Raw genomic sequence first — 21,171 nt, 5'->3', positions numbered from 1 at the left:
TAGTAGAGATGCTTGTACTATATTATAAATGTCTAAACAAAGGGATGAGTACGGAGTCACATAATTTATATATCTTGCTACAGCTCAACTCATTAATAACCTTTACTTACGCCACAAGTTTCTTCACGCAAGCAAGATCCCTTTTTTGACCGCTGCCTCGTAAAATATCAGATGGCGATGCATAATTGGTTATTTGTTACTCTCTCAGTCAAACACAGTGGAGGCGCCGCCCAAATTCTACGTGAAATCGATCTGACGTGCGACACTATACCCTCTCCTCTGCCGTCTCTTCCTCTCACCAACATCTTGTTTCAGCTGACAACGGTGCACTGCTTTCATTTTCTTTGTTCGCCGGCATCTTCCGTTAAAATCGAACGAGTCGAGCTACAAAAACAATGGCAAAGGCAAACCTCTTTACTGCTAGGGTTAAACCCTTTAATTATTTTATTAATCTGGCGGAAATACAACAACCCTTACCTCTTTATTTTATTTATATATATAAAGCTGTTTCTACTTTTTTTTTTATTTTTTTAAATAAGCAAATCCCATTACTATTTATATATAGGGAAGTTCCCAAACTAAGCTTACACTTGATTTCCTTATGTGCATGTCTCGCCACAAATACTTATAGAAAGTGACGGCTCTTGCCATTGTTGTATTCTTAACGAGAGATCGTATATAGTTCTTCCCTCCAACAGAGAAAGTATAGATTCTTGGGTAGCGATCAGGACTATATATAGATGAGGAGGGTATTGTTTTTAGTGGCGGCGGCTGTTTTAGCAGTTATTGGCAGTGGTAGTGCCGTTCGTGGCGGAGATGTAACCTACGATGGCAGATCTTTGATCATTGATGGGCAACGGAAGATTGTTTTCTCTGGTTCTATTCACTATCCTCGAAGCACCCCAGAGGTACTTTAGCTTACAAACCCTTCTATGCATGCCGTAATTGTTTTCGTTTTGGAAGAAGAACAAGCTTGCTAGCGAGCTGATCATTGTACTTCAATGCAGTAGTTGTTCTCGTTGAAAATTAGAATGAAGAAATCATGAATATTGAAAGTAAAATCTGTTATAGTGATGAAGTTAGTCCGATATGATCAATCACTTGGATAATTTCATTCCATTATAAGTTCACTAACTCTTAACATTTTCTCAATCTGAGTATTTAAATTTCTTTTTAGTTGAGTACAATTTACTTATAAGTGATTTGGAAAGGAAAATTCCCTCTGAAAAAGGCAAGATCATATTTAGTAGTCTAGAACAGGTGAGAAAGGATTATCATCTAGTTACAACGGAATAATTTGCAACCGAATTAGTAACTCCGGCTGGTAATAATCAAATTATAGAAATTCAATTTAAAAAAGAAAATATTCTTTATTTATATTATATCACTTGCATTTCCCAACTCACATGTAAGTACTATTGACTAAAAACCTCGAGTTTGGAGTATCTCCTCCATGATTTAGATCAAATACTAGAACTTTTAGTTAGGTTCTTAAGTTTGTATAAGAGCTCATTTGATATTATAATAATAATTATTTTTTAAAATGTTTTTTTATTTATAATTATATATAAATAATGTTTTTTATTTTTTTTAATTGTTTTTAGACATCAGCATGTCAAAATAATATAAAAATATAAAAAAAATAAAAAAATTTAATTTTTTCAAAATTACTTTTAAAATGTAAAAAAAACATGCTCTAAATATATATACAAACAAGTCTTTTTTTCTACCTCAACTTTGCTTTTTGTGGTTTATTTTTTTTTTTTTGAAAAAAAACCCCTTACAAGTTTCATACATACATTACATGTTCTCACACAAACATGATGTAGTTTAAAAAAAGAAATCCAGCACAGCTCACCAAGAACAAGATGTAGGGTTTGAATGCATTTGTACGCAAATGTTGAAGTATACATAGCAGTTGACTTTCATTTTCTTTCTCAAGTATTTTCTTAGTGTTGTTGGATCTCCATGAGAAATGCCCCTCTTTCACTCTTCCTATTCCATCCATCTGGGTACGTACGTAAACATAGAAAGGGATCCCTCGAGATTCTCGTTGATACTAGTTGTTCTCTGTTTTTTTTTTTTTTTTTTTTTTTTTTGTTTTTTTATTAGCACACAAGGAAATCTGTCCTGCTGTCTCTAGCCATCAATATGTATATACACCTACATTTCTAAACATTATTTACATTAAAAAATTATATAAAATTATTATTAAAATTTCATGTAAAAACTTAAATTTTTAAATTGAGAAAGCTTTTCTAATATAATGTGAAATCTTATTGATAATTACAAAATTTAAATCTTATTAGTTCTATTCTAAATACATAATATTATTAGCTTATATAAATATTAAATTTAAAAACTTTTTATAGAAAGTTTAAAGAATAATATAAAACTATTCTTAAATTATTTAATGGAATATATATTTTCCAAAACAATAAAAGGCCCTTTTTCTTTTTTAAGATTTGAATGGAAAATATATGTAAATGAAAATCCCAAGTTTTGATCGCTAGATTATCTCTTCAAAAGACAGCATTCATTGGTATTATTTCAACATGGGGGGGCATCGTAATATTAATGGCTTGATCCAACGTTATTTAATATTTGAAGATAATTCAAGAAATGCGATGGTAAATTATATTATATATCTTATAATTAATAATGTTGACGTTTTAATAAATTAATCATCAGAATTGAGAGTTGGATATGTAAATGATATTTGGCCAGGGATTTGATCCATGTAGCTTGCTACCTAAGTTCATCAGAAAATAATTGTATAATCTAATGTTATATATGTTCCTTACATTTTACTCAAGATCAACTAATAACTCCTCGCAACATTAAAAAGAACTAGATATATAATTTCTTGTAACTAGCTAGTGTTGACCATTCTCAATTTATTATTATTTTTTCTCCAAAACCCAATTCTTTTCTTATAATTTTTCCCATCTTACCTGTTTTTGAAAAAAATAAAATAAAAAAATGACTGCTGCTAATTGTGTTACTAACAGTAAATATTTGCAGATGTGGCCATCTCTGATAGCCAAAGCCAAGGAAGGAGGACTGGATGCCATAGAAACCTACGTGTTTTGGAATGTCCATGAACCACAACCTGGTCATGTCTGTAGCCATGATCCCAGCTCCTTAATCCTCTCTTAATTACTTTTCGCATTCATTGATCACTTGTTAATCTTTTTGTTTTTTGTTTTTCCTGTGTAATATTGCAAAATATTGCAGTATGACTTCAGTGGAGGGCATGACATAGTGAGGTTCATCAAGGAAGTCCAGGCACAGGGCCTCTATGCATGTCTTAGGATTGGACCCTTCATTCAAAGTGAATGGTCTTATGGGTAATAATAATAATCATAATAAATAAAAAAATATATAAAAAATATAAGTTAATAGACGAAAGATTATTATTATGTTGCAGAGGGCTCCCATTCTGGCTGCATGACATCCCGGGGATTGTTTTTCGATCTGACAATGAACCTTTTAAGGTAATTAATCTTTCCTTGAGATCACTTGTTGTATAAATCCAGGCATGGCATCCTCACATTTATTCGCAAGGACTAGATAGACTTAACAGTTTATAGGGTTCAAAGTGTTGACGACAACATTGTAAGAAATATCATTTTGTACCTCACTTAATAGTTTAAGTTATTGGATTAAGATGATTATTTGAAATGGTATCATAGCCTTGATGATCAAATGAACACGAGTTTGAATCTCATCATCCCTATTTATTTGATAAAAATTAAACATAAGATAATCTGGATCTGTGCAAGTTTCAAGTCTAAAGAACTTTTATTTGAGGGGGTGTGTTAGAGAATAATATAAATCATATCCTGGAACCTCACCTAACAGCTTAAGCTATTGAGTTAAGATGGTTCTTTGACAAATACTGATGAAAATTTTTGTCTGCTAAATTTATGGTCTTATGTGTAGCTAGGGTTTTTTTTTTTTTTTTTTTTTTTTTTTTTTTTAAGGCAACTTATTTAATCGATGGCATGGCAGGTATATATGCAAAACTTTACTGCAAAAGTAGTGAGCATGATGCAATCAGAGAATTTGTATGCTTCACAGGGAGGTCCAATCATACTATCACAGGTTCAATTTGCAATGAAACTATGAGAGTGGGTATGTCTGTTGAAGATTATTAGGATCTAATGTTTCTCACTTTTATTATAGATCGAGAATGAATATGGCACAGTTCAGAAGGCTTATGGTCAAGAGGGGCTAGCCTATGTCCAATGGGCAGCACAAATGGCTGAGGGACTTCAAACGGGGGTGCCATGGGTTATGTGCAAGCAAAACAATGCTCCTGGTCATGTGGTTAGTCTTCTTTTTCTGCAAACTAGCTTGCAAGTTTCAGGAAACTGTAAATTATAGGGCACAGGTTCTTCTGAATCCCTTCCTTGAACACATACGTACATTTTTATAACTCGGTGTACTCTATATATCACAATGAAGAAACATTAATTGAGTGTAGTTTGCAGATAAATTCATGCAATGGAATGAAATGTGGACAGACATTTGTTGGTCCTAACTCACCAAATAAACCATCAATATGGACAGAGAATTGGACAACTCAGTAAGTATATTTTATTATGTACTGATGCCTTTTTCTTCCCCTTCCTTTGACGAGCACCATAGCTGTTCAACTAAGAAGGTATGCAAAAGATTTTCTCCGAACTGATTCCCATGTTTCTCTTTCAGCTATCAAGTCTATGGTGAGGATGCACCAATGAGATCTGCAGAGGACATTGCATTTCATGTTACATTATTCATCGCTGCAAAGAAGGGAAGCTTTGTAAACTATTACATGGTATTACAGTCCTCTGACAACTATATATATGTTCACAAGCTTTTTCCTCTCACATTTACTTGAGTCTCACCCTGCAAGTAATATCAACAAGCATACGAGATGAAATATACGTGCCAGCCTGCTGCAAGAATTGATGATTTGTTCTCGGATGCACTTTAGACCATGAAATAATTTCTGCTAAGGCCTAATTTGCTGTTTCAGTATCATGGTGGAACCAATTTCGGGAGGACAGCCTCTGCGTTTGTAACAACTAGTTATTATGATCAAGCCCCACTTGATGAGTATGGTAAGCTTTCGCATGCTTCTATACCTCCTTTCGTAGTATTTTCTGTGTTGTCTCCCAGAAAATCTTACCAGACATATCTTTGATGAAATTTAGGATTGACTACACAACCAAAATGGGGTCATCTCAAGGAGTTGCATGCCGCCATAAAACTATGTTCAACGCCTTTGCTTTCAGGAGTGCAAGTTAATCTCTACCTAGGCCCACAGCAACAAGTAAGGACACCAGAAAGGAATTCTAAGCATTTTTCTTTCTTTTGGATGCAAAACAGAAAAGATTTTGTACTGTTGAAATTGACATATCTGAATAGGTATATCAAATTTTATGTGAAATCTCATTGGCAGAATGCCATAAGAATCCCATAAATCAGATGTTCATGAAAAAATTGTGCATAACAGCACAACTCTACAGATTAATCAGAATTGTATTGTGCTGCCATATTGTAGGCCTATATCTTTAATGCAGTATCAGGAGAATGTGCTGTTTTTCTCATAAACAATGACTCAAGCAATGCCGCATCTGTTCCCTTTCGAAATGCTTCATACGACTTGCCTCCAATGTCAATTAGCATCTTACCTGACTGCAAGAATGTTGCCTTCAATACTGCAAAGGCAAGACTCATTTCCTCACCCTGATCCGAAACTGAACACCTTTTAGCACTGGCTGAAACCTTTGTGATTGTTAGGCTTAATTCTTGAACCTCTTGAATCTTGAACAGGTCAGTACTCAATACACCGCAAGAACTATGGGAAGAGGCGAGGTTTTAGATGCTGCAGATGTGTGGCAGGAATTCACCGAAGCAATCCCTAACTTTGACAGCACCTCAACAAGATCAGAAACGTTATTGGAGCAGATGAATACCACGAAAGATTCATCTGATTATCTTTGGTCCACATTCAGGTATACCGCAATCAATTTTACATTAATTATGAACTCAGTTCTTTGACTGAACTTGAAATGCTTGAGAAAAACTATACTAGTCTTGTGATCAACTTGAAATGTAGGCCTCTTAATTTAAATCTGAAGAAAATGCTTAACTGAAAAATGTTCACAAATTGTCTTGTTTGGATTACTAATTTTTGGAATTGTTTACATTTTTTCATCAAAAGGATTCAGCATGAGTCATCTGACACACAAGCCATACTTGATGTGAGCTCTCTTGGCCATGCTTTGCATGCATTTGTCAACGGACAATAGGTGAGCTCTATTTCACCTATGCGAAAGAAACGAGGCAGTATTTAGGAATGGCCATGTATACATTTGTGAAAATAAATTTTATTACCCAAGAAAGATACCGACACATAATTTCTTAAGTATTACTGCAGGAACAGAGAATAAATATTGATTAACTTCTTGAATCTGGAGTTTGCTCTTTTATGTGAAATTCTTCCCTCGTTACTGTCCAAAATTTAGCATAACAAGCAACTTATAGATTTGTTGTGTTTCAGGATCTGTTCAAGGAAGCCGTAAGAATCCAAGGTTCAAATTCGAAACAAGTGTCTCTTTGAGTAAAGGGATTAACAATGTCTCCTTACTGAGCGTGATGGTTGGAATGCCGGTAATATTCAAAGTCCACCTTCCTCGCACTACCAGATTTTACAGTTAAAGAAATTACTTCTTAGCATGCTAAAGAAATTTCAGTGCACCTTGAAATTTATTCCAATGGTGTAAAGGATTCAGGAGCATTTTTGGAGAACAGAGCTGCAGGACTGAGAACCGTGAGGATTAGAGATAAACAAGACACTAATGACTTCACCAACTACTCATGGGGATATCAGGTACTGTCTTCTGCTCTTTCCCTGAACTCATTTTTCTTCTTTATTATTCCTGCATGACTTCTTATAATTTAATCATCTTAACTTCAAATAATGATTTTAGACTTGTTCTGCTCTCACCACTCATAACTACTTGTCTTTTGATGCAGATAGGATTGCAGGGAGAGACATTACAAATTTACACAGAGCAAGGATCAAGCCAGGTTCAGTGGAAGAAGTTTTCAAATGCTGGAAATCCACTTACATGGTACAAGGTAACCAATTTTTTTTAAAAAAAATAGATCTTGATATCTCATTTATATAATGTATAAATGTTTCATGTGATAGTTCTCATTTATTTCTTATCTATTTTGTGGATTGTTTATATGCCAGACTCAGGTTGATGCACCTCCAGGGGATGTCCCAGTTGCCTTAAATCTTGCCTCCATGGGAAAGGGTGAAGCTTGGGTTAATGGTCAAAGTATTGGTCGATATTGGCCCTCGTATCGTACCCCGAATGGATCAGCACAGACGTGGTACGTGATTTATAGTATCAGATGCTTTTGGTACATTCTGTCAAAGTTAAATTTACTGCTGAAGATGACATATAGAGGCAGCCATGGCATTTTACAGCATTATTTCTGAGTGATCCTGAAGTTCCCAACTCAATTTGTCGAAATAATTGCAAACGTACATGTTATAAACACTCTCAGATGTTGTGTCTGAAAATACTCCATGGGAACTTGGTAGCTGAGCATCCTTGAAGCTAAAAACAACTTGCTGAAAAGATGTTCACCATTAAAATAGCTTGTAGAATTGCTTTTAGAATGTAGATTTCATTTCCCTAAGTGTAAAGGTCTTGAATGTTACCTAATATATATGCCTAACCACTTTTTATCTTAGGTATCATGTGCCAAGATCATTCCTCAAACCTGCGGGAAACCTATTAGTTTTACAGGAAGAGGAGGGTGGGAACCCCCTCCAAGTATCCTTGGACACTGTCTCAATCTCACAAGTGTGCGGTCATGTGACTGCTTCTCATTTGGCTCCAGTGTCTTCATGGATAGAACATCACCAAAAACATAAAAGTCCTGCGAAGGTCAGTGGAAGAAGACCTAAAGTACTCCTAGCTTGCCCTTCAAAAAGCAAGATTTCACGTATTTCGTTTGCAAGCTATGGAACCCCACTTGGTAACTGTAGAAATTCCATGGCTGTTGGAACTTGCCACTCCCAAAACTCAAAAGCTGTTGTCGAAGAGGTCAGTTATTTCATCACAGTATTTGTTTTCAATATCGCATCAATTAATGCTCAAGAGTTTTAAAAATCAAGCTGTAAGATGTTCGAGACTCTGGTACATGAGCCTTGTGCATTTTATCTTAATATGCCTTCTTGCATTTGATGTTCATGTTAACAACTCAAGCAAGCTTTTTGCTTCTCTATGCAACTTTCCAGGCATGTCTAGGGAAGATGAAGTGTTCCATTCCGGTATCAGATCGGCAGTTCAGTGGCGATCCGTGCCCCGCAAAAGCAAAATCGTTGATGGTTGTTGCAGAATGCCGATGATTGATGTATCATTTAAAGCTTTGAATGATTCTTATACATAGTTCGTTTTGAAGAAATTTTATTTTTTGGTTATCCCATATTAACGTTGATGTGAATAACCGTAGACATTGTTTGAGGCTAACTGCTTATATTTCCTTAATGATTTTTAATTCATGACTAGTAAAATGTTGCTATTTTTTAATGGAAGCGCAACAATTGATTGATGAACATGGTGATATATCCACTCCTCGCACCCGAAGTGTTTTTCAAAAGCATTTTCTAAAAAAATTTAAAAAAATTTTATTTTTTATTTTGCTTTTAAATTAATATGTTTTCTCCTCAAATTTTTTTGATGTGCTGATCTCAAAAATGATTTTTAAAAAAATAAAAAAAACATTATTAGCATGCTTTTTTAAGTGAAAAACACTTTAAAAAACAACATCAATTATACTCCCAAACACTCTCTGGTCCTGTTTTTTTTTTGTAAAATAGAAGACAGGATTCAGGAGCATATGTCTTAAGAGCATCAAAATGTACATTACCTGCGATTGCCTCAACTTCCCTTACAATGCACAAATGACTCCTGTTTCTAGTACTCTTGAATGCCATCCTTTCAAGCAAAGCGTGTGGCTCTGCATGAAATGGGCTCTCATACACAGAACATCAAGATACAAGCCTATGGAGGCTGCAGGATTCTAATCAACCAAACAAAATAAGCTTCTTTAAAACTGCAAAACAAGAAAATGAAACTATTAATTTCAACTCGGGAAACTTTGGAGTACTGGTGGGAAAAAAGTCACAGCATATACTGATCATGCTTCAAAGAATATCATCAAACAATTTCCAGAACTTTTGATTTAGCTTTCCTGGTTCAACTTGATCAGGGCAATGAAGATGGGAAGGAAAAACCTGCATGTGGTACTTCCAAGGGAGGAACAGACCTAGCCAGTTCTCCAGTCAGCTAGCTTTAGCCTGATGAGGATGCCTCGAACCTACAGAATTTGAAGTATCATACTGGGAAATCCCAAGCCTTACAGATTAAAAATAGCAATTTTCTCAATCATTAAACGAGAATTTTATTTACATTAAAAATCAGTAAAGGCAGCCGAAAAATTAACCCAAAAAAAAAACTATTTCTAGTCCATAACATTCCAAGGACACAATGCCTTGCAGATTTCATCTGAGGAAATCCCAAGCCCTGTAATTTCTCGGGTTAGAATCAGTATCCAGAATCCCACAGCTTCCTGTAAGTCAGTTCTATGGTATCAAGAATCTCGTGATTTGAAGTTTGCTTCATTCTTGCTAAAAGAATAGGATGAACTTTATTTCCCCAAGATGCAGTAATACTTGCAACAGTTGAGGCTGCTCTTCTTTGATAGAGAAAATATCATCCATTGAAATTCAGGATCCAATCCCAACCAATACGGTGCCTTGCCAAAGCATACAGGAAATTGGTCATCACCAAGAAGCAGGTCATCTAAATTGCCACAAACAAATTGAGGACCAACTTTGGTGCCATCACGATCATCCTCCTCACCTTAACGGGCTAACAACCCAACCTGTAATAGGATTCTGCTTGCGAACTCTAACTTTTCCATGTGAACCACTTTGCAATCGTGCAAGCACTGAATATGTAATTGAATCAGGGATTAAACCTTGCTGTTTGAGTTTAGCATACAAATCAACAGCTTCAGCAGTCCTTCCACTCCTCTCAAGGCAGTCAAGTAAGATGTTGTAAGTTACAATATTAGGATAGCAACCTTCAGCAAGCATCTCATCGAATAACCTGCAAGCCATTTCAACTTTATCCGTTTTTCCAAAGCACTCTATGAGAGTGCTGTATGTCACAACATCAGGATTCAATCCTTTTTCACACATTTCCTTAAACTTCATGTGAGCTTCATCAAGATGACCATTCTTCCCAAGGCAATTTATCATAGAATTATAAGAGCATGTATCAGGTTTATAATCACTATCTTCAAGTTCCTCAAATATTTTAATAGCCTCGTCAACTTTCCCTGCCCTACCAAAGCTTGAGATCAGAATATTGTAGGTGAATGTGTCAGGCAAAGGACCATCTTGCTTCATCTTTTCATAAAGATCATGAAGAGGAGATATTTGTTTTAACTTGCCAAGTGCACTGAATATTGTATTATACATGACTGTATCAACACTAACTCCTTTCTCGTGAATTTTACCCAGCAGGTCAATGGCCTCTGTTGTTTTACCAGCACTGCATAAACACTCCAACATGGACACACATGCATCCCTATCCCCCCTTTCATGGCAGTTCCACATGTTGCAAAACAGCCTGTGAGCTTCACTTGCATGGCCCAATTTTTTCAGAGTCCTTACAAGATATGCATATATTGACCTACTCATATATTTCTTTGACACTTCCACAACCTCATCTAGCTTATGAAGTTTCCTCTCTGTAGCCAGAAGATGGAGGATGACGCTATATGTAAATTCACTAGGCCGGCACTCTTTCTCCACCATCTTCAAGAAAAGAAGAATAGCCTTATCCACCATCCGGGCATTAGCAAGTGCCTGAATCATGGTGTTATAAGCAATTAAATTAGGAGAGTAGCCCTTATTCAACATTTCCTCAAAGAGTTCCAATGATTCATCAGGTTTACCAATCTTTCCAGTCATTCTAATCATAATGGTATACGTATATTCATCTGGCTCACAATGCTTCCTTTTCATGTCCTCAAAAACCTTATAAGCATGGTCAACCTGTCGAAATGCTGCATATCAGCTAATCAGCAAACAATCATCAAACAGGGCAGCAATGCTGCAATTCACACAAGCACCGGCCACATGCACAATAAATTAGCTTTATCGATTCAATTTCTCTATGTTAATTATAGCATTATTCCTTTTCTTTAAAACAAAGAAAAACCCACAAAAATAAATTCACAAAAATCAAACCTCGCTATCTTTGACTAAGGCATCCAAGAGCATATTATAAGCAAAAATATCAAGCATGTGGCCTTTCTTCTTCATCTCCAAATAAACCCCAAAACCCTTTTCAGTATTGCGTGACCTCAAATAAGCTTGAACCAAGCACTTATAAGTATATCCTGTCATCCTCAATCCCCATTTCTTTATCAGCCCAATACACTTCTGCAGGTCATCACTATTCTCATAAAAACCAATCAATATATTAACGGTGGAGATTGACCCACGAACCCCATTCCTCTCCATCTCAGATACGATGGACCTGGCGAGGTGGAACCTATCGGGGAGGGTGGATTTGGAGAGTATGAGGATGATGCGAGAGTAGGTGAAGCAGTCGTGGTGGAAATTAGGGGAAAGGGATGGGCAAAAGTGGAAGAACCTGAGAGCGAGAGACGGGGAGTTCAGGGATTTGAGAATCTCGGAGGCTTCGTTGGGAGTGAGGGAAATGGAGAGGGCGGAGAGGTAGTTTTGGAGACAAAGGAAAGGGTCGGTGGGGTCAAGGAGTTTTTGGGGAGATCGGTGGGTTTGGAGGAGAATTTGGGTGGCTTCGCAGATGAGTTGACGGCGGGGGATTGGGTAGCCACGGGAGTCGGAGGGGAGAGGTTGAGGTGGGGTTACTTGGGCTGAGACTGTTCTTCCCGTTGGTGATGTTGAGGTTATTTTCGCTGTATATTTTGTTCCGTACCTGCGGATGAGTATGGCGGTGGTGGTTGTAGGGAGGAGGATCTGGCCGCGGTAGGTTTTCAATCTCATGGTGGTGTTCACTTAGCAGAGCAGGGAGCAAGGAGCCGGGACTTGTTAATCATTCAAAAAAATAATGCTCTATAAAGTATAAACCTTGCGGTAGGGTTTTTCAAGCTCATAAATTTTTAGTTTCCTGTGAAGTGATAAAATATTATCAGAAGCTTTTTCTTTAATAAATTATTATAAGTATCGATAATAAAAATTGATAAATTATATGTATAATTATTTTTCATTATCAAGTAAATTCTTTAAAATTTATCCATCTTTTTGTTAATAATAATTATATTGTGAGTTTTTGGTGTGGCATAAGCCTATAAGAGGATCTACACCCATGCTCTCAAGTCTCAATTGAATCTCTTTAGCTAGAATTAGTTTATTTTACCGCAATTTTTTTTAAATATATATAGATATATATAAAACATTAAAAGTATGAGGATTTTTTTTAATGTTATTAAACATGAATAAAAAGATAAATTTTTTAAATCTTTTAACTTGGATCTTTATCTAGAATGAGTTTCCAATAAAACTATATAAAAATTAACTCGATGTGAATATTTATTTAATAGGTTTAGAAAAACCTAAATGACCGTTTTTTTTTTTAAAATCAACATTAAACAATTAAATAAAATAAAAAGATAAAAGATAAAAGAAGATGTCAATAAACTATTATTAACACCACTATTATCACTATTATAATGACAATTAGTAGTATTATCATTATCATTATCATTATTGCAATCCTACTAATATTAACATTTATTACTATTATTTACCACCGCTATTACCATTACCATTACTATTAATAATATTATTACTATTACTATCATACTTTTTACTATTATTATTATAATCACAATTATTACTACAATTATTATAGTAAAAAAAAATCACAATTATTACTACTATTATTATCATTATTGTTGGTTTCATCGTTACTATTACTTTTATTACTATTATTATTTTATTTATAATTATTATTATCACTATTATCAGCATTATCATCATCATCATTACTATTACTATCATATTAAACTATTATTATTACCACCATTATTAATATTATCATCACTATTATTATTATTATTATTAATATTGTTAGTATCATTATTATCATTACTATTACTATTATTACAACTATTATAATTACCATTATTATTATTATTAAAATAATAAAAATCATAAACTTGATTTGAAGGATAAAATTAAAAACCATAAACACTTTGACAAAAGAGTAAAGGAAACAAATAAGAAATTAAAAGAAAGAAGGACGAAACTGAAATAAATATTATTACTATTGAAAAAAAAATCATAAATTTGATTTTAAGGTTAAAATTAAAAATTATAAAAACTTTAACAAAAGAGCCAAATAAAAAAAAAAAACTAAAGTAGAAGGACCGAATCAATAAACATCATATACACAAATTAGAATTGAATGACTAAATTGAATAAAAATAAAACTCCAACAAAAGAGAAAAGAACTAAAATCAAAAATAAAAACTAAGAGGATTGATTTTGAAACACCAACACAAATCAAGGATAAATTTAGTTTTTTAGAGATATGAGAGAAAAATGAAGGGGGAAAAAAAGGAAAGAGTTACCGGTTATAAATTGGCTTTTTTTAGATTACATGCACCACCTATAAAGGAAAAGGACATGGCGGAGAACAAAATGATACGATGAAAACATAATTTTTACCACCGAGGGGGTCCACATGCACTCTCATTCCTAAAATGCATGGCGCCTCTCACTCATTGACGTGTGCAAGATGGCTTTTTCAACTAAAAAAAATAATACTAAAATGGTAAATTATGTTATCACCATTGACAAACCTAACAACTACAAAAAAAAAAAAAAAAAAAAAAAAAACCAAAATGAAAATACAAATATACCCCCTATGACAATGACTTAAAATTTTGTAACTCCAAGGTTAAATTTGTAATTTTACTGTATATCAAAATGTGAAATTCCTGAAAAGATCCTCAACCAGAGTTAAATGATTTTTGGTTTTAAAGGTAGAAAAATAATTTTAATATGTGTACACATTATAAAAGACAATAAAATCTTTGAACAATTATTAAATGATAAATTGACCAAAGAAAAATATTATTTTACCCCTATAAAGACAATATTTTAATAGTTTTTTTCAATGGTAAAATCATCATTTTACTATTATAATCCACAATAAACAAAGACATTATGCATTTTAGATTTTCTTTTAATGTATTTTATCAGACCATTGTTGCTCTCTCTCTCTCTCTCTCTCTCTCTATATATATATATATATATATATATTCAAGCTTTGTGAATAGCACAATATAATCAATTTACAGTATTAATAGTAGCAGGAAGGGAGAAGATTATAGTGTTGCATGCATGAAAATACAAGAATAGAGGGCTGATAAAAGGGCTTTTGTTTAGGGTGAATCAATACACTATAAATCACTTGTAAAAAAGCCAAACAAAATGCTTGTTTTGTTTACTCTCTCTTTAAATCTTCTCCATCTCAGACTTCAATCAAGGTAAAAGTTATCAATTCATTTTTTTGTCTCCTTACAACTTTCGCTTCTTCATCTTAGTTGGTTGTGAAAATCCAATCCCTAATAAAATGAGTCAAGTAATGGCTTTCTTTGTCTCAACCATCAGATTCTCCTTTGGGTCTCTCAACTAGTTTCTTTAGTGTTTTTGCTAGATCTACCATCGAGAAATCTATTCATGACTTCTCTATGAAGGTCGTAATTATTTTGAGAAACTTTTTTATTGGTTTCTGTCCCCAAGATTATAGTGTTTTGTGGTTATAAGATTTGAAGTTTTTGATTCATAATTGGCTATGAAGTGTAAAGTGTGGAATGACTTTCTATTTACTCAAATTCTACAGATGTTGACAAACAAAATGGAAGCATTGGAAAGCATATGAGAGATTCCTCTTGTTGATCTCATAATCTTCACTTATAGAATGCAATAACTCTTTATCTTTTATTATTGAATGATTTCAATGTCAAGATATTTTCTTTATGTTTTTTATTTAAATTGATTAAAGAAAGCTATTTTTTTTATTGAGTTGAATTCACCATTTAATACTTTTTATTAGGTTTAGGGTTTGATCATGCTTATGGGCTAGAAATTTTAAAAGGGTTGTTGTATTTTTTTGTGATTATGACAATTGAGGTTTTGGATAGCTATCATGACATGGTATGTGTTTTTATTTTTTAAGCACCATCCTCATGGAAATGTTTAGGAGTAGCCATTTTTTTCTTTGAATTTTAGCTGCTATTACACCACCTTAATCTTGTAAGATTATCATAGATTATGTTTGTGTATCATAGACGAAGTCTTCAAAGTTTGAAATTTTGTAAGATTTGTTCATAGTATTTAAGATAAACAACTTATATCATGTTCTCGCTTCTCTAATAGAACTAGAATTTTCATAGAAAGTAAATTGGTTCATAGTTTGTAATGATCATATATTTATTTTAGTGGAAAGCATGGTTGATGTTAGTAAAATTAGTGGTAAAGTTGGTAGTTATATGGAGTTTCTAAGAGGTGATGAGTAGAGAAAGAGATCTATAGCCTTCATTGCGGACTAGATCATATGCAAGGAAATAACCATCTACAAAATTTGTGACAAGTGAATGCTCTTAATATTTGTTGAATTTTCTTTTTAATGAATGATGGCTTAATGATTGAAACCAATGTTGACAGTAATGAAATCAAATGATTTATTCTTAGTAAATGATTAGTACTTAAAAGTGCATATTTATCAAGGTTTTATATCATCATTTTGCACTTAAAGTATCAATAACTCCTTAACTAAAGCATGTTTTATAATAACAAGTCTAATATTATAAAATGCCCTAATATATGGTAAATGTTCATCTTAAATGTAGGCCTATCACATAAATCAAAGGATTGATTGATGAATTCAACTACTGAAATTTGTGAAGATAAAGAGAGGGTGAAACTTAGAAAAGAGATGTTGGTGCAGTCCAAACTGCAACACTATTCGGTGTTTGGGTCATATCTCGAGTTCTAAATGTCCAAATGACCTCAAAGTTTTACACAGATTCAGTAAGACATAGGCCTACAACTTTCATGTTTTCATCAAGATCTAAGAAGGCCGTTTTCAAGTCCAAATTATAGCAACAACAGAGAAGTCTGAATCTGTCTTACAGCCCGAACACTGTTCAGTGTTTGACCCATATCTGGAGTTCTAGAAGTCCAAATGACCTCAAATTTTTACACAGATTTGTTAAGACAATTTTTCTGCAACTTTCATGTTTTCAAGTGGACTCAATTCTGATGCTAGCATTTTTGTTTTATTTAGATAAGAAGATAAGGATTTTCACAAAGTCAAGAGTTGGCCACCCACTCAACAATTAGTCATCAAATCAATAATTCTGAATTTTGGCCTATAAAAGGAGGCATTTGCCATGTATTTGGGAGCTTGGTTGTTCAGATCAAGTTCATGCTCTTTATTTCTCTCTTTATATTTTTTTGTAATTTTTAAGTTTTGCTTTCATTAATATCTTGTTTATGTTTTTCATTTCCTTTCCTTTACTTAGTTAACTTGTATTTTCTTTATGTTCTTGTTTTGTTTATTTATATTTCTCTTCTTCATTATGTTTAGCTAAGGTTATTATGTCAAAGTGAAAAGATTACACTAATGGTGTAAGAATAAGTATAATGTAAACTCAATATGGACCTTAATGTTTAATATTAACATGTCTTATCCTTTTATCTTACTAATTCTTAATACCTTACTTGCTAAATGGTTAATCTAGATTTGTGTTGTATAATACTTGGTACAACAAATGCTTGACACTCTCATAGCTCAATCGTATGGTATTACCTACACTTGGGCTATGAAAGGAACTTGATTTGTTGTTAACATCAGTTAACATCATGAATTCCTGACAATATTTAAAAGTTTGGTGTTATGTAAATAAGATAATTAATATGATCATAGTAATAATTTATAATGAGCTATTAATGATAAATCATCCGATTGGAACCTCCTCTGTGTGTGGTTTCCAAATTAAGTAATAAGAGTTTATACTATACTTGTTTGAAATACCATTGGTGGATCCTCTAACCTTGACATTTGTTTTTATCATTGTTTAATCCTTACATTAATCTTTCATCTCAAAGTTCTCATTAATTTATTCATCATCTTCTTTCTTCTTCTATTATTATTATTATTACTATTATTACTATTACTATTACTATTACTATTACTATTACTATTATTATTATTATTATTATTATTATTATTATTATTATTATTATTATTATTATTTACATTCTGTTTATGTTATATAATATATCTCTTTGATCTTTTCATAAACTCAGTATATAGGCTGGAAACCTGTGATCCGATCTTTTAGATCATTCTCAGGTATAACAACGCCACGTACTGAGTATTATTATTACTACTACTACTACTACTACTACTACTACTGTTGTTATTGTTGTTGTTGTTGTTGTTGTTGTTGTTGTTGTTTTGTTATTTATAATTTATACAATTAACCTCTTTGTGGTTCGACCCCGGTCTTGCCGGGTTATTTATTACTTTGACACTCCTGCACTTGGGAAAAGACATCAATCTTTTGGTCGTGTCAGTAAACTCAACTAAACTTATAAAAAACCTGTTGTCAAGGATATAATATTATATTCATTAAGGTGGATTAGGATTTGAGGTTTGTTTTCCCACTAAGATTAAGAATAATATATTTATTTTCCCTCCTATCCTAGCCATAATATGTCATTTCAAAGTAAAAGTAGTAAACTAGTTTAGCTATAAACTTGAATTTGGTGTAATTAATTCCATACCTGCTCATCCGTGGTATTAACAGGTTACATTGTGAAATTATGAGCTGCTACTTCTAGGCTATTTAAATTTTAAAGGATATGTCATTTTTAGTGGGATGGAGTTGAGGATCAATTTCTAGATAAAAGCTTTTAAGTGAAAAATACTGGAAATTAAATGAAAAAAAGATGTAATTATGCACATTAGATTATAAATGGACTTTTTGAGTCTCATTGTTCTCTAACTCTCTTAAATTAGTGTCTTGTAGAAGTTTATAATAGGCATGCTCACAAATCTTGGTAGCGTGACATTGGATCACATTCATAACACTCTCAAGGTGAGAATGGTTTAGATTCTTAAACAAATCTCATTACTTTGGTTGGATATCTTTAAATTACATCACTTAAAACATCATGTTGGTCCAGATGTTTTGCATAGCGGATCCTCCTTACGACAAGTCAGTCTAATAGTTGTAATGTTTTGTTTTTATCAAGTTTAGTTTCTAAAGAGAAGGTAAAACTAAAAAATAAGGATGTAAAAAGTTGGCATTCTTGTAATTCACCCATCAACTCATAAAATAATAAACACTTTTATTCTTGTCTCATTATAATTTTAGTGTTCAAATGTAAAAGGACCAATAATTCAAGGTGATAAAAGACTCATCATTATAGTGCATAGTTCTTTAACCAGACCATATAATAAGTGTCATGGCCATCTTTTTGTCTATAATTCTTCAAATATATAATTGCTTAGTATATCATTAATACCTCCAAGATGAGGAATGTTATTTTTTGAATGAAACTTAAATTCATTGGGATAAAAGATAAAAGTGGCTTAGCACTTGATAGTCTTTTTTTTCTTTCACGAGGATGTTAGATTTTTATACAATTATCATAGTATGTTAGAGTTCACAAGAGTTTATCAGACTTTCTTTCAAATATCAAGTGCATATTTTATATTAGCATATTTCTATGTTCTATATAATTTGAGCCTTAATTGGTCTTCTAGAATAAAAAAACCTAAATTGCATATGGTGTGTTTAATCTTACTATTAATGGTTCTCTTACATGGTGGTGGTGTGATGGAAACTTCAGGCACTTTGTATTAAGAATATGTTTGTTTTTGTGTTTTAAAAATATTTTTGAAATATTTTTGTTTTTCTCTTTACTTTAAATTAATATTTTTTTTTGGTGTTTTTATATCATTTTGATGTGCTAAAATTGAAAACAAATTTTAAAAAAAAAAACATTATCTTAATGCATTTCTAAGAGAAAAACACTTTGAAAAACAACCAATAGGTAGAAAGGTAACAAAGAAGTAAGTTAAAAAAAGTTAATGGTAGCACAAGTTCTTATGTTGGATCGATCTTAGAGGGTTGCAAAGAACATAAAATGAAAATGAAACGTAAGAAGATGAAAATTTATGGAAAAAATATGTTTTAAAGAAATAGAAAGCAAAAGCAAAACATGGCATAGCAAAGACAGAACAAGACAAGATTGATATTATGAAAGAATAATTTTTTATTGAAAAAACAACAAGATAAAAAGAGAATAATGTTGATAAATACGACAAGTATGCCTCTATATTTGGTTGGATATTATAAGATATGTCAGATAGAGATATTAGCTAAATGATGTATTAGTGGTTTTAATTAGTATGCATTGTTTAAATTTTAATTATTTCTTTAATTACGTATTCATGTCCTTTTTTAAAAAAAACATTATACTATAATAAAAATAATAATTTTCAAAAATGGATCTCTAAATAATTAGAATTTTTTTTAACATAATTGGAAAAGAAATTAACAACTTGAAATAACATACAATTGATTTTTCATCTTACATATAATTTGAGTATGAAAAATTAATAATAAAATATTCATGACTCCTTATTTTAGAAAGCATGAATGTGATCATATTTTTTCAAGGGCTAGTTAAAATGATTTTCTAGCTATTTTAGCTAAATTCCAACTAAAAAATAGTCGGTGACAATGTGGATGCTCGAAGTATAGTTATAAGACCCATCTTGGTTCATAATTTGAATTAAATTTCGGATCATGAGTTAGGTGGACTAATCCATGGATTGGTGAATTAACCTTAATTTATAGGATTTTTATTAATGAAACAACGTTAATTTGGATTAAAAAAAATGAAACAATATCTTCTTGAATAAAAATTAAAAAAGTTAATCAGACCTCACCTATATTTTTTTTATCGAGTCACTCGAACTATGGATTGACCTACTAGGTCACTAATTTAATTTTCATCTAGTTTAATTTAAAATACAATCTAGATGAAAAATCAAGCTATTATATTACCAAATTAACCTGCCGGACCATTAACACCAGCGAGACATACACGGTGGCGCGTGAGCAGCTAACTAGTTATGAGATTACCAAGATATCCACTCGCAACTCCTGATATTCTAAACATTTACAGCTAAATATTTCCTGCTCCAGCTAGCAATTAGGTGAGAGTGGATATCCTTAAGAAGAGACAGGATTTCCGAATACCGCGTTGGTGATGTCAATTTCGTGCGAGGAAGGAACGACGAATTTCTTCTTCGCTTCCTGTAAAAAAAAACAAAACAAATAGATCAAAGAAAAACTTGTTCTTATTATCCTAAAAAAGAAAAAAAAAACTTATTCTTTGGTACGAAGCTGGTAGAATACTTGCAACATGCTATCATTATTGTTTTCCTTACTTTACTCCATTTTCACATTTGATTCTTTTTATCCTTTCTTCCCCATGTAATATTCATAAGTTTAAAAGATTCTTTGACTCTTTTTAATCAACCAATTAAAAATTTAAATTTCACCGTCTCAATTCTATTTAATAAAAAATAAACATAAAATAATATAATATAAATATATTCAAGTTTTTAGTTAAAAACTTTCATTTAAAAAAATAATATAACAAAATAATATAAATTATATATTGAGATTCTCTATAGCAATTTTAGTTACCTCTAGACAATTTTTTAATTTTTCAAACCTCTTTCTCCTACGAGTCCAAAAACCTGAGTCAATATTTCATGCTATAAGTGGTTTAATAAATGACTTGGCATTGTTCATAAGTCAAATTACATTAAAGATTGAAATAGAATATAGAATTCAAAATACCATAACGATCGTAAAACTAGCTTCTCAATGGCTATAAATAAATAAGCTAATTCTTTGGTTAACTAGGACAGGAGATGATTGCTAGGGCTAAATCTTTCACTTTTCTTCTCTCTTCCAGCCTTTGAGTAACTACAA

The 21,171-nt window shown here is 32.4% G+C and overlaps 2 protein-coding genes across 2 annotated transcripts; one reads left to right on the top strand and one right to left on the bottom strand.

Moving 5' to 3' along the window:
• The first annotated feature begins 573 nt into the window (after positions 1-573).
• Positions 574-9,091, top strand: LOC118035481 (beta-galactosidase 16-like). Its single transcript, XM_035041060.2, is given in 19 exon segments — positions 574-908; positions 3,025-3,120; positions 3,238-3,350; positions 3,431-3,497; positions 4,015-4,107; positions 4,189-4,332; positions 4,497-4,591; positions 4,717-4,825; positions 5,027-5,111; positions 5,205-5,323; positions 5,555-5,719; positions 5,827-6,008; positions 6,218-6,305; positions 6,541-6,666; positions 6,782-6,886; positions 7,033-7,137; positions 7,256-7,398; positions 7,766-8,120; positions 8,315-9,091. Coding segments are annotated over 19 exon segments (2,469 nt in total). The 5' UTR covers positions 574-740; the 3' UTR covers positions 8,426-9,091.
• Positions 9,092-9,442: 351 nt separating this feature from the next.
• LOC118035482 (pentatricopeptide repeat-containing protein At1g51965, mitochondrial) lies at positions 9,443-12,196 on the bottom strand. Its single transcript, XM_035041061.2, has 2 exons — positions 11,339-12,196; positions 9,443-11,143 (listed from the first exon to the last, which is right to left on the bottom strand). Exons 1-2 carry the CDS (start codon positions 12,119-12,121, stop codon positions 9,938-9,940), a joined length of 1,989 nt encoding a protein of 662 aa, XP_034896952.1. The 5' UTR covers positions 12,122-12,196; the 3' UTR covers positions 9,443-9,937.
• Between the last annotated feature and the right edge of the window lie 8,975 nt (positions 12,197-21,171).

The sequence above is a fragment of the Populus alba genome, chromosome 13 (genome assembly GCF_005239225.2).
Source record: "Populus alba chromosome 13, ASM523922v2, whole genome shotgun sequence".
Classification (NCBI taxonomy): domain Eukaryota; kingdom Viridiplantae; phylum Streptophyta; class Magnoliopsida; order Malpighiales; family Salicaceae; genus Populus; species Populus alba.
Note: the sequence above shows the minus strand (reverse complement) of the source record. Positions and strands in the feature narration are given on the sequence as shown.